The sequence below is a fragment of the Anabas testudineus genome, chromosome 2 (assembly GCF_900324465.2).
Source record: "Anabas testudineus chromosome 2, fAnaTes1.2, whole genome shotgun sequence".
Lineage (NCBI taxonomy): Eukaryota > Metazoa > Chordata > Actinopteri > Anabantiformes > Anabantidae > Anabas > Anabas testudineus.
In genome coordinates, this window is record NC_046611.1 from 31,727,110 (window position 1) to 31,741,539 (window position 14,430).

The window sequence follows — 14,430 nt, forward strand, 5'->3', positions numbered from 1 at the left end:
CTAAATGCACTGAAAACTAAAAAAACTGCTTTAGTCCATCAATCTTCACTGTTCAGCTCAAGCAGGAAGTACATGAATTTTAAATAAGTGACACACTGCATCTTACATTATTAGTCCCAGTGGGAAAACAGTTCATAGCTTATAGGATGTCTGCAGAAACAGCATGTTGTGTGCTACTGTTTATTCTGGTCACTGGTGGGGGAGGGGAGGGGGAGGGTCAGTTGTGTGATGGGTATTGATCTGAGATCTAACGCTCCAGGGTAGATGTATCTACGTTACAACTGTGATGTGATGGTGTGAAAGTCAGTATGAGGGCGTTTACCCCCACTTCTCTGTGTTCCACTGGCTTTAGAAAGCGTCCAGTCCCCTTCACAGTGTGCACACGCAGCTGTGCATTTAATTTGAAATAGATAAAACAGTATTTTGCTTTTTTTTACACGATGTGTGTGTGTGTGTGTGTGTGTGTGTGTGTGTGTGTGTGTGTGTGTGTGTGTGGTGAATACTTCTATGAAGCCACTGCACTGTGCATTTGTCAGTAAATACAGTAGTTAGCCCACAAAAAGGAGGTTGTGTGGTTGTGTACCAGATTGCAAAACGTGAATGACCAGAGCTTCCTGTTTGACTTGAAAATACATATTCAGCTGGTGAGTTGAGTGGCGTTACTGAGGCAGGTCAACCATGCAGCATCAAGGACACTGACAGGGGCTGAGCACAACAGTGTGAAATTACTTGTCATACTAATAGATGACATCAGCCAAAGAGGACACATGATTAACACCACGGCAAAATCAGTGACTGATCAACTCTTGTGACGCTGCCCTGGTCTCACTGTGCTGCTAACTGTTGACACTGTTTATTTCCTCATTGCATCTAAATAGATGAGGTTGCAGAGCAGCCTGGTGGGAAATAGCTATTAAAACAAACCATCTAAAATTCATTCTGCTTTATATATATATTATCTTGTGTGGCCTAAATGACGTTGTGTTATTGGGCACAAACAAGCAGGACAGTTCCACTGTGTGTGTGTGTGTGTGTGTGTTAGTGTGTGGCGCCAGTAGTGGTGGGGAATTATTTGACAATGCTGCCCTCATGTGTCTTCTCATAGAAATGCAGCATCACCGAAATTCCCAAATTCTAACAACCTTCTCCTACGAGTCACAGGTCTGACCTTTGAGGCTACATAGATTTTTTAAGTTTTTATAATGTTAATTATATTGATACAGTGACATTATCTTATTTTAATTGCAGGTTATGGACACACTATCTAAACTTTCCCACACGATGCTTGCACAACAAACTGGAATCAGGTATGTTTATTGTAGCTCAATACACATTATTCATTTAACATATGAAACATTACGTTTATGTTTTGTAATTTTTCCTTTTTAATATAATCTAACATGCATAAAAATGGGCATTTTTCCCTCTATAAAGGCCATTTCCAACAGAGGAGAGTGTTGAAGATGAGGACATCTACAACCACCTGGAGGATCTCATAGAGTGGGTTTCATTTTGGATTATTATACCTTTCTCTAACACAAGATTTTTTATAAAAGCAAAAAACAAACAAAACAAACAAACAAACAAACAAACAAACACTACTTTATAGTCATAAACATTTTAGTTATATGTCATCTTTAGAAGTCTAGTTTCCCATCACTTTAAATTCAAGCTGATGTGGGTGTATGGAGGCCCAAAAAAGACACAAATGAATACATGTAAAAAAAACAAACAAACATTTTGTATTAATGTATTTTTGGCAATTTGTGCTTGCATGTTATTTATTACTTAATGACATTTATTAATTTCCCTGTGTCCCTTTTGGGTCCCCCTACAGCCTGAAGTGGGTGCAGGCAACATTTGTTTTTTGTTGACTGGAAGCCAGCCACCTTCTCCATGAGCTGTGTGGGCTCGGCTCCTTCTTTGCTTTGCCTGTTTTCACACTTTATTCCTCACACACTTTGCACGTTGCAAGTTTGAATAACACATTTTTGCGTATGAACTTTGTTTAAACTTTCGTGAACAAGAGAAATGAACAAAAATGGGCTCCCAGTAACAATTAAACCTGCAACCTGGAGGCTGAAGCTCGAGGCTAAAGTATAGGCTGTGCATGCACAGTACATGAAATACATGGACCCAGCCACATCTTTTCATGAACCTTTTACATCTAAAACCAATCTCTTCAGGAATTACATGAAAATTCAGCTGCACTTTTGGTATTTATAGCTGTTGTTTGGTTGTCACCTCTGCCTGCCCCTAGTGTTGGACTTTAAGGAAAGACTTGACAACAGCCACCATGGCCCCGTCCTTGTTTTAAAGTATATTATCAAAATAACAAGTGATGCTTTTTTACTTGGGAACAAGGAACAAAATCATAATGTTACATAATCCACCCACATAGCAAACACATTTCCTGGCACAATGCCAAGCAGTGCAGCGATCCAAAACTGTGACGATAAAGTATAGATTTCTGAAGGTGCTTGTAGTTTTAAATATTTTAGGTCTCAAACTGCTAGTTGTTTACCATTTATTTTCTTTTCATGGCGCTTTCTGACCAGAATCTTCCATTGATGTTCAGGTTAGGTCAGCCAGAATAGCTGCCCTCTGATTAACTAGACATACATTTATACAGTATACTCCAGCCCACGCGAAGTTAAATGTCACTTCTTGGATTTCAGTAGAAACCAATAGAAGGAGAAAAGGGCAGTGCTGCTGTAAAGGCAGTTATGTAGAAAGAGATCATCTTACCATTTAAGTGCTTGTGGGCAGCCTTACTTTGACACGGTGCTCTGGACTGTGTTTAGTGCTGACAGTTTCTAGAGCAGGAAGCAGCCCAGTAGGAAAACAGCAGCCTGACAGCAACCAGCAGCGGATGGGAGGTGGAAGTGGCAGCCGCTATCAAATGGAACAGAGCCGTCTTCGACACCCAGCTTCCATCTGCTCAGAGTTCCCCAGCTATTAAATAGACATATACAGTACTTCACAGTTTATATCCACCAAGCTGAGCCTGGCTACCACTTCTCAGTGTCACTCAATACTTTACTGTCTGAACAAAGAACGTAAGGCCTTGTCTATGTAGATGCATAAGTTTGAGCATACTGTCAACATCAGCTAGCATGTTGGAGGTGTTCAGGGACCATACACACTACAGTGTTAGTCACCTGTGCTTTGGAAGTGTTCAGAGACTGTTTTAAAATTGTTGCACAGCTTTTCCTACTGTACTGTTATTCTTTACATGTGTGGTGATGTTCTATAGACACATGAGGCCATGTATACTAAACTAAATCTAAATCTGACCCTGCACACTGGACAATAGTGTATTGGTACACAATTTAAAAAAAAAGGTTAAACTTGTGAATCATGCAGAACAGAAAAAAAAAAACAAAGACTTAATAAACACTGAGAATCTTGAGGGCTTCATGTTACCAGACAGGCCTCTCTCCTCATTCAGTTTGCAGCAGCAGCTCTTGCTGCTTTCTGATACCTGGAGAAAATCGAACTGTACAGTAAATGCACTTAACAGTTAAACTGTGGCCGAAATAGGTACATGTGAAAATGTAGTTAAATGTAAAAAAAAAACAAAAACAACCCCAAACACACTCACCTTATGTTTCTTATCATTCTCACAGCTACTGTACAACTCGCAAAATCAATCATTATTGTATGAAGTATATACAACACAGTTAGAAGTAAGATTTTAATTTGAATGTAAACTTGTTTCACACTAATTAGTTGCAATTTCATTACAGTTTTGGCCAGATTACCAGCAAATCATTTTAAAATCTTGGACTTAGTTTGCATTAATTCAATTGTGGAACAATTACTGGGTAATTATTATGTAATTAGCGAGCTGTAATTTGTTTCTTAAGGTCTCACTTCTGTAAATAAAGTGCCAGGATCATTTTTACAGCATTCTCTCATCAATCTACCTAAACCTGTTCATTTTACTGCACTTTACTCAGATGAATCCTGTTAAATCCTGTATGTTTTGCTCTGCATATGAAGGAATGTTGGTCTCTTCATGGCCACAGTTTGCTCAGCCAGTACTGAATCCTCACCTCCATGTCCTGCTCCTTCACATGCTCTGTGTGAACAGTTAGTTTACATCTATATAAAGTACACACACACACACACACACACACACACACACACACACACACACACACACACACTGAGTCATGTTAGCCCACTTGCGAAGGTGCAGTAATTGGCTCTGATGGGAGCAGTCAGAAAAGGCCTGTGGCGTCACACATAAAAGACTTTGGCTCTGTGTGAGTTCCTGAGCCACTTTCACAGCCGTGGATTAAGTGTTGTCCCTGACTAACAAGATTTGTAGTGTGTGGTATTCAAATCCACGTTTGTTAAACCAGAAATGTGCGTGCATGTGCGCTTTTCTGTGCGCAAACCTTTCATGTGGTCGCCGTGATCGCCCGCCCACTGCCAAGACTGGGGATCAAACGGCAGAGTGATGTAATGTCTCTCCCGCTTTGTGTCATGTGTGCCGCAGTGAGAACGAGGTGGAGGATGAGGAAGATCTGTACGACTGTGTGTACAATGATGAAGAAGGTGGGGAGATCTATGAGGACCTGATGAAGACTGAAGTTGCCCCTCCTCCGGTCAGTCCCCCTCTCTTATGTCCCCCTAATACAACACATAAATGTTTCCATTATAGAAATCACCATACCAACCACCTTATTCCTTGGCTTTAGCTTTAGCTGTGTTTTTACTCACATTATACTGAAAATATTTTCTGCCCTAAAAACAGTAATGCACCTTCAGAGGTTGTAAGTAACTAAATACATTTACTCAAGTACTGAACCCACGTACAATTTTGTATACTTGGAATATTTCCATTTGATGTTACTTTTAGTGACAATTCACAGGACAACATTGTACTTTTGACTCCTCAACATTTATTGGACAACTCTAGTTCTTTTGCAGATATAGATTCTTCATACCAAATCAACCAGTCAATCAAATATAATATGATTATGGATTAAGCAGCTGTCAATACATAAAGGTGGTTAAAAGAAGTTCAAAGCACAGCTGCTGTTTTTATTTCGCAACAAGTCACCATAGCAACAAGATTGTTCTCCTTAGTGTTTATTAATAATGAAAATGTTGCTTTATAATTTTCACCTGAAAGTTTGTTTGCAGTTTACAGCCTATTATAAGTTCACAATCAACATTTTGTCCTTTTTTTGTCAACATTTTTTTATTTCTAACAACTAAAGGGTCAGTTTTGTTTCCACAGAAATATTATTTATGAGACACAAGTAGAACAAATGTGGACTAGACTAAAATACTGATGCCCAGAAAAATCACCTTCGTACTTACAGTACATTTTGGAGCATGTACTGTAATTTAAAGTGGTACAGTTTCTTGGCATGGTATCCTTTTTTACAATTAAGTACTCGGAGTGTTGAGTTTGTGTACTTGTACCACTTCTGTGCCTATCACACACTGAGTAATAGTTAGTAGATGAAGCCTTATACTGACTCCATCTGGTTGATGACTAACCATTTTGTCAGCATACAGTAGTAACACATCTGTGTGTGTGTGTGTGTGTGTGTGTGTGTGTGTGTAGGCGCTTCATAAGCAGGTGGAGACTGACATCAGGAGCTGCTGTTTAACGGAGATTAAGCAGACAGAGGAGAAATACACTGAGACCCTGGAGTCTATAGAGAAGGTATGATGTTGGCCTTTACACTAAACATTTGTTGTTTTGAAATGTTCAGTCTAAACATTTCTAAAAACAGGGTCATTTTTTTAATCAAGCTGGTAAGAACTTGAAAACCTGAAATCTCTAAAGCACCAACTTGGCAGCATGATGTCTACATGTGAGCAACAATAATAAGCGCACATTTATCAGTCACATCTTTTTTCATGCAGCCACGTGTAAAACTCAATTTGAAGAGCACAGAATTGATCACATGAATGAGCTCAATCAGAGACAATTAGAGATACAGTAACCCCACGTAAACATACTCAACATGTGCTCTTACATGCCAGCGCAGGTGATGAAGCCCTGGCCACAAGGTGGTGATATAGGCTCAAAGAGCTTCCGTGGTGATTGTCTTCCTGTTTCAGGTTACTATTGACGGACGTTTTTTCAAGCAACACAGTCACAAATGCAGCAATGCGGTAAATGTGTAGCTGGAGACCTGTAAAGTACGTCCAGGTACTTTCATCAACCATGTTTGGGGCCCCTGTGTTTACAAGTGGGATGTTATTCTACAGCTATAATATGTTAAGATATATATCTTAATCAGTTTGACCTGAACTGATATTTGCAAAACCCCATTACTACTAGTAGTAACTAGTAGTTAGAGTAACAAGTTTGATTATACAGCTGTCCTGACAGACTGAATTGAGTCACGTGTGCTGGAGCTAATTTTAGAATTAAACAAACAAGAACAGAAATGAGCAATCTTTAAAAATGTTATTTCTCCCTAGATGTTGGCTGGGTTGTGTGATGTGAGCCCACTTTCTACTGCAGCATATCAAAAACTGAAAGTGAAGTTAACTTTGTCCTACTCCTTTGATTTTATGCAGCGCAAGCATGGCAAGAGCACTCAAAATGAATTTAGCCTCCTCACCACCTGCAGTAGGAGCGACGGCGAAACTGAAAGCCTGTAATCGTCATTATAGCCCGTTTTGGGCTATAATGGAAAAAATAATGAGGAGTGTAACAAATCTGTACTCCCAGAGAGAAGTGAGGGAAAGAATATATTTCTTTTATTTTTGAAATTAGTAGTGGGTAGTGAGCAGTCCCAGCACCACTTAGGCCAAAGTGCCACTGCAAGAATAAAACTCTGAGAGAAGGCATTTTGTTGTGGATGTGTTCTACCTTAGCTTGCACTTTTACAGGAGCGTGGGAGGCCTCTTACCCCACGGCCACAGCCACTTGTCTTCTCCGTCTCGCGTGTGTTCGTGTTGGGGGGAAAAAAAAGGCCTGATTTCCCAGTGGAATGTCTCAGTAGATGACTTTCGATATGAAGTGGATGGTGGAATTTAGTTTGCGCTCGCCCGCTCCTTTGAGATGCCGAGGTGACTGTGCGGCGAGAGTTTTCTGTGAGGAAATCATTAAATTGCAAACTCTGAGAATGAGATTATTGTCGTGACCCAGACAGTCCACCTTGTTTTTGCTGACGACAGCTCTTTGCGCCTTAGCCACTATAACATAACAGATTCTCAGAAAATGACTTTCCCACTCTCGCTCCAGAGGGACGAGCCTCATTCTCCTGCATTCTCTCTCTCCTCTGCAGCACTTTATGACGCCCCTCACCATGTACTTTTCCACGGCTGAGATGGAGAAGGTGTTTGTGAATATCCCGGTAAGTCAGCTACACAGTGTAATAATCTAAGTGTCAGGTCAACATGAGGTCACAGAAATGGTTTACTGAATGTGGAAAAAGCATTCAAACACAGCTGTTCATTCAGCTTTAGCAAATTAAATATCTGCAATAATAATGGTAAACAATATCCAATAACGTGACATGCTGTCATATAATATGTAATGTGCATTATGTGGTTTCGTTTCCCTGTGAAAAGCAATGGCTTAAGAGACTTTTGCAACTATAATTTGCATAGTTTTAAAAGCAAGTTTAGAGTTTTAATGATATGTTGATTGATCAGCAACTGGAGCCATTTTTCATTTTTCAAGTAAAAAATACAAACATTTCCCAATTCTTGCTTCTCAATTGTGCAGCAAACAGAGATATTTATTAGCCCTATCAGGAAACTGTGCTGAGCATTTTTCATTATTTTCTCATTTCATAGACCAAACAGTTGCAGGAGAGGTCTACTAGAGGTCTGCATTAAAACAGCATGTACCCACATGAACGTTTAAACAGGTTTTGCTCACTGTGATCATCAATAATCCTCCTGTTCATGCTGGACATTAAAACATTCTAATGCCCATGTTAAGTGCAGGAAATGCAGTAAATTCCAAATTTTAGCTGAAGCTTTTATGAGTCTTCAAGTGGTTAGCAGCTGAAATGACTTTTTAATACAAACCTTCCTCTTCCTAAATGAGCGTGGGTCTTATTTTTGGCTTGATTTGACTTGTCAACAAATATGTGAACTTATCCTTTAATGAATAAATTAATGAGATTAAAAAGAATGGTGAGAGTAGTTGTGAGTTGCAGCCCTAGATGAAAACACATCAAGGCAGCTCCACAGTAAAGGCTGTTTAATGTGCTGTTTCAGGATCTGGTTAAAGTCCACAAAAACCTACTGCTGGAAATCCAAGACTCAATCCACCACAGAAGTGCCCAAAACCTCTACCAGATATTCATCACCTTCAAAGAGAGGTACACTCGAGTAACGCCTTATAGCCGTTTGTTGTGCTGCATGCCTACACTTTGGGCTTCTTTACTTGTTCTGCTAATTTGAAGCTTCTTCATGTGTTTTCCAGCTTTGTTTTTTCACTTCCACATGTGTTCTAGGTTGCTGATCTATGGGAGATACTGCAGCCACGTGGAAACAGCCATTGCCACTCTGGATGACATCTGCAAGAACAGAGAGGACGTGCGCATGAAGCTAGAGGTACGAGATTCACGTGGATTTTAAACAATACAATTTAAAGCCACAGTGATGAGTGCTGAACTGTGACACCACTGTGAAGGTATTGGTGAAGCTCTAATTGTATGACTGTCAGGGGCTGGTTTACTCTATCTAGGATATGATGTAGAAGATAACCTTCGTTCTTTGATGTCTTTAAACAGGAATGTTCAAAGAGAGCCAACTACGGCAAGTTCACACTAAGGGATCTGCTGGTGGTTCCTATGCAGCGAGTCTTGAAGTACCACCTTCTCCTGCAGGTACAGTACTCCAACGTGTCCTGTCGCATTTCTGTTCTTTTAAAGAGTTTGGATAAAGGTACTATACTTTCTAACAGTAAACAGCCTGGAGTTTAGTTTTATTTTTTCTTAACACGAGGACAGGTTTACAGTTTTTTAAATTCTATCAGAATTAAATTAATTAAAACAAGGTGGCCACATGAACGAGATGCAGATCCTGTTCACACAGGCCTATAACACATGCTTCCTGTGTATAGTAAGTGATATGGGACAAAATCAACCTTTGCAGCAATGTAATAAGGAGTTGGAGGCTTCAGCTTTTTAAATGAGTTAAGTGAATATTTTCCACACTTGAATTGAAACTTTGCATTCTTCTTCTATTGCATCTCACCAGAGAAACACAAACAGGACATTTTTATACTAAACAGACATAAACTTTGGAAAATAGCCATTTGATTTCTGTACCTCAGACAGTTGAAGCCTCCTTTAGTACAGAACGAAGACTCTTTCATCAAAGAGGTTATATAATGATATAGTCATGTCTGCTGTGTTCATGCAGACAGTTTACATACAGATTGTTTAAAGTAATAATACCATTATTAGGTGGGTGATTTTCAGTGGATAAAGAACTAAACAGCACTGTTCCATGGTAACTATGCTAACTTTCTGAGTGTTCATCGCTGCATGCACTTGGCGCTTGTGTCATTTGTATTTTGTCTTCCCAGTTTGTGGTGGACAAGAACACCACACATATGAAGAAAGTCAGTAAAGATGAACCTAAATCAAACTGGGCTCCAGCTTGTGCTGTGATGTCCTGCTGTAGCTTCAAGTTCTTATTGAAAACTAAGCATGAATATGTGGCGTCATCTTTTCCTTTGTGGTCTTATGTTATAGAACTTTTTCTGTACATTGTTGTATTAAATCAAACAACTTAGTGCCTAATCTGTGGTTGAAGTAGTAATAGTAATCCACACTGCACATATTATAATGTAACACTTAGGGGTAGACTGGAATTCTGGAATACACAGAAACTGAAGTATATTCTTTTTATGAGTGAAGGATTACTGTGTATCTTCCACCACTGTACACAACCAGCTGTGTAAAGATGTCCCTTCTCATCTGCTACCTGCCTGTAATGTTTAATTTAAATCCAGACCGGAACGTAGTTAGTTAGACCTGAACTTCAGTGACAGGGCTCCATCAGGGACTTTACCTGCAAGTCACACACAACGTGTACATGCTTGATATACTGCAGGCCTCCACTAGAGGTGCTGTTGTCCATGTTTCAGGCCCTTCTCTGCTTCGTCCTACAGGCTCTGAGACTTGTCTATTTCTGTAGCGTCTTTATGACTGTCAGAGTGAAGTGACCTGCACGTAATTGTTATCTGATCGAGACAATCAAGCAGAAGGAGAGAGAAAATAGATAAAGTGAAGTGAGGACAGAACGAGACAAACACCTAAAGAGAGAGAGAGAGACACAGACAGGGAAGGTATTGAGTGGTGAGAATGTGAAGCTGCACTGAGGCTGTGGAAACTCTCAACAAAGTCAGTGAGAAGTTACTAATGGAAACGTTCCCTTTTTAGACATTATAATGGCCCATGTGGTTCACAGGACTTTTCTTTTACAATAAAGTTTGAACTGGCTCCATATAATATTCTTTTTCTATTACATTTCTGCTGTTTTAGAGCTGATCTGCACTGGCCTTCTGTAGAGACAGCTTTGTTTCTCTTTCTGTATTTAATTTTACTGTTAATAGTGTGTCTGTTAATACTTAATTAGTTTAAATTATTGTAAGCTGTAACTTCATTTTAAATTTGGTAATGTAGAAACATTCTCCTAAAAGCATTTTATTGTGAAGAGGCCTCCTTCAATCCAGACTTTTGGTCATATATACAGCAGTAAATTGTGAAATATAGAGATATTTGCTTCTAAAAGTGTTAGAGTGAGGCTCACCCTAAGTTCTGCTGCTCCTTTTTTATTGGAATTGATAACATAACAACTAACACTTGAAGGTCTGTCCATAGTGCGGAGTGCACCAGATGGTGGGAGAGCACATAGCAAAGCCTGGAGATAGAAGGCTGGGTGGAGCAGAGGAAAAAGCCAAGTGACATGTCACTTTAAAATACTCAGTCAAAGTTTCACACCGTTTCTTTGTGTTGTTCAGGCAGAAATGAGCTGATTTCAACAGGGGTTTTCATTAACAGTCCTAAAGCCGGCTCACTGCCACCCTCTGATCTCACCCTCCTCATGACTGCATGCAAATATCTTGCTGCAAGTAAAAAAATCCTGTTGTGTCAACATAGGCCGAGATCTCAGCGGAGCAGCCGGATAACAGCTAGCTGCAACGAAAGAAGCATCTGCTGGGCTACTTTCTCACATGGTGACAGCCAGAATCTGTGCAACTAATGTCTTGTCACTTCCTCTCTCTCTCTGATTTCCCTCTGTGGCTCTTTCTTTCTTTCTTTCTCTCTCTCTTTTTTGTCATCAATCTCTCTTTCTTCCTCACTGACTCCATTCATCATTTCTCTACCTCCCCCTGAACCCACTGCAACACAATTCCCCCAATGAGTTCATCATGTATGGTCCCGGGCACCAGTGTGACCACTCCCTGCCTCAGTATCTCTGTGGAGGAGCCAGGCTTGATAAATAGGACTCTGTCGTCTTGCTAGTGATAATAATGCCCAGGTTGAGCTTGACTGACACAAGGGATTTGAGCAGTACCAGGCAGACGTATATATATCTCCCTTAGCGACTTTGTGTGTGTGTGTTCTGTTGTGTGAGTGCGTGCGTGTAGGGAACAGTTTGTATTGGCCTGTATGAAGGACATGCATGGCATCCTTCCTTATCCTCCACTGCTGAAGTCTAGATGTCTTGTTTACTCTGCAGCCAGGCATTGGGAAGCAATTTAAGATACACACGTAGACACACACACGAGCAATAAGTGAGTGCACACATGCACACACACACACACAAACACACACTTGTGTATTGTGTATATTTTTCAATCCAATTCAATTTTATTTGTATAGCGCCAAATCACAACAGAAGTCACTTCTAGGCACTTCAGTGTTTAAAGTTTAGGACCTTACAAATATTACTGTATACAGAATTATATAGAAAACCCAACAACCCCACTTGAGCAGCACTAGGTGACAGTATTGTTTATCCCTTGTGGGGACTTCACAAGGACTTTAGTTCAAGTCTGGGAGGCTAATGTTGATCTTATTTATCTGTCTGAATATATCAGACATATCATATATCAATGAAATGCTCCAAGACATGTATTTTATCTTGGGAAAAACTCACAGTACAACACCTGTTTGTAGTGACTATTAAACATCTATTATCAGTTTCTTTTAGATGAAGCTCATGGTTTGGTTTAATTACTGGCTCATCTTTCTCTAACCTTAAGCAAAGTGTTTTTGTTGCTTAGTCACCACAGACGACACCAAGGTTTGAGGATATAACTAAATGATTGAATTCAGTGGATAACACAGTGGTTCGGCCTTGTTAACAGAATAAAGGAGGTTTAACCACTGGATGCTTACTATTGTTTGTATGTCATTTGTTGTCATTTGTTTCTGTCCAACAGGAGCTGGTGAAACACACTCATGATGCCACAGAGAAGAGCGACCTGCGCACGGCCCTGGACGCAATGAAGGTGCATTTACATTAAGCACATCCCAATGAATATTTCTAATGCAATATCTTCATAGTCTTTTACATATAAATACTGAAAAAAACTACTGAAAGTCAAAATTATGGATCGAAAAGGAATTATTATTTTTTTTACTCAGGACCACATGTAATTGCTTCCTTATTTCTACAAACTTTTTACAGGATCATTGAGAGCTGGTCCATAACATTAAGACTTTTGGCTTCCCTTCCTTTATGTGCTGCTTATTATTGCCCACAACAGCCTGTATCAGTGTGTTAATATTGTATTTGATGTCATACTGTCAGTCTGCTATGGAAGGCATCATGGTCTATCAGAAAACACAGCATGAAACATTCCCTTTCATTGCACGTCCACAATGTTAGAGTACAAAGATTAACTAAGACTCACTGGAGTATGCAAGCTCACACCTTTTGAAGAACAAAAATAAAAGACAATTGTGAAATTGGAGGACTTGAATCTCATAATTGCTGCTAAACATTGCAAAGTAAGGAATTTTCTGAAGGAAAATGTATGCTTATGTAAATGAAACTAACCTAATTTGTTTCCTGATTTGTTTACAGGACTTGGCTCAGTACGTTAACGAAGTCAAGCGAGACAACGAGACACTGCGAGAAATAGATCAGTATCAGAAATCCATCGAAAACCTGGTAAGCTGGTAATCTTCCGCATTTAGCTTCTATCCTTCCAGGTAATGAGAAGCTGATCTCAGTGTCACAGTCATTTGGAAATGGCTTTTCATCTCTTCCCCCTCTGCCGCTGTCTCTCTCTCCATCTGTCTCTCTATTTAGAATCACCGTCTGACTAAGTATGGGAGGCCCAAAGGTGACGGAGAGGTGCGGGTGGCCTCGGTCGACAAACGAGCTAAGCAGGACAGGTGAGACGTCAGCTTGAGTGACTGCGCTTTGATTTCTATCAGGTTACTGTGGCTGGAAAACTGCCAGAGAATGTGTGACTGCAGGTCAATGTGCTGTTGGGAACCTGTACATCTTGTAGTTTATGTGTTGAATTAAAGCAAATTTCCTGAGCTGGGTTTAGACCGTCGTGAGACAGGTTAGTTTTATAAAAAGTGCGCAGTCTTGCCCTTCTTCTCTGTGTTATGTTCACCCTCTTATCTGTAGAAACTGCTGGACTAGTATTTTAAAACAACAGTTACCTTAAGCTTGAGACAGTCCATATCTGAACACAAATGTTGCGGAAGCAACCCAGAATATGTCTACACCACGTTGAGTTCCAAGCAAAAAGCCTGTATCATAATGTGTATAGTAAGTCGTATCTTTAGCAACTGCACTCTCAGATCAAATGCTTTTGAAGCTTCCAGCATATTGAGAAGGCAGCTCACATCATGTAAGTAAAGTAAAGCAGTGGTATCCAAAGTAACATGAGAATTTGTTGTTTCAACCACAGGCACATCTTCCTGTTCGATGCCGCAGTGATAGTTTGTAAGCGGCGTGGGGACATCTATGAGATGAAGGAAGTGATCGACCTGCATCTCTTCAAGATCACAAACAACCCCACGTCAGACAAGGAGAACCGAAAGGTCTGCACACAGACATGAGTGGTTGCTGTTTTGCTACAGCTTGATACTGTTTGATTAGACTCGTACAGTTAATAGTACCATTCAACAATACCTGTCTGGCCACAAGTCACATCAGTAGACAGTCTGCAGGCTTAAAACACACCTTCAACTTGAGGTACAACTAACAACATTAATCATTAATAATATTTCTTCAGTAACATGTGAATCTCCAAAGCTACGTGAACCCTGCACCACAGCAGGGAACTGGCACCTATTAACACCTGTGTTTTAAAAGTGACAGGTCTACTGTTAAAATGATTATTTGCAGTGTTTCTTGCACTTTCAGTATATCAGTCAGTGTATTTCTCAGGTCATAGTGGTTCAGGAGTATTTCAGAAACACATCCCAGGAAGGAGAAGCGTAATCGTAT

The 14,430-nt window shown here is 40.0% G+C and overlaps 1 protein-coding gene across 1 annotated transcript in view; it reads left to right on the forward strand.

Moving 5' to 3' along the window:
* LOC113164896 (guanine nucleotide exchange factor VAV3) overlaps positions 1 to 14,430 on the forward strand; it is an 80,956-nt gene that overhangs the window by 36,612 nt on the left and 29,914 nt on the right. The window contains exons 3-14 of the mRNA XM_026364434.2: positions 1,249 to 1,307; positions 1,435 to 1,500; positions 4,508 to 4,616; positions 5,588 to 5,689; positions 7,269 to 7,337; positions 8,212 to 8,315; positions 8,451 to 8,550; positions 8,730 to 8,825; positions 12,398 to 12,466; positions 13,045 to 13,131; positions 13,273 to 13,358; positions 13,889 to 14,021. Coding sequence (XP_026220219.1) covers positions 1,249 to 1,307; positions 1,435 to 1,500; positions 4,508 to 4,616; positions 5,588 to 5,689; positions 7,269 to 7,337; positions 8,212 to 8,315; positions 8,451 to 8,550; positions 8,730 to 8,825; positions 12,398 to 12,466; positions 13,045 to 13,131; positions 13,273 to 13,358; positions 13,889 to 14,021 — 1,080 coding nt within the window. The remainder of the gene's footprint in view (positions 1 to 1,248; positions 1,308 to 1,434; positions 1,501 to 4,507; positions 4,617 to 5,587; positions 5,690 to 7,268; positions 7,338 to 8,211; positions 8,316 to 8,450; positions 8,551 to 8,729; positions 8,826 to 12,397; positions 12,467 to 13,044; positions 13,132 to 13,272; positions 13,359 to 13,888; positions 14,022 to 14,430) is intronic.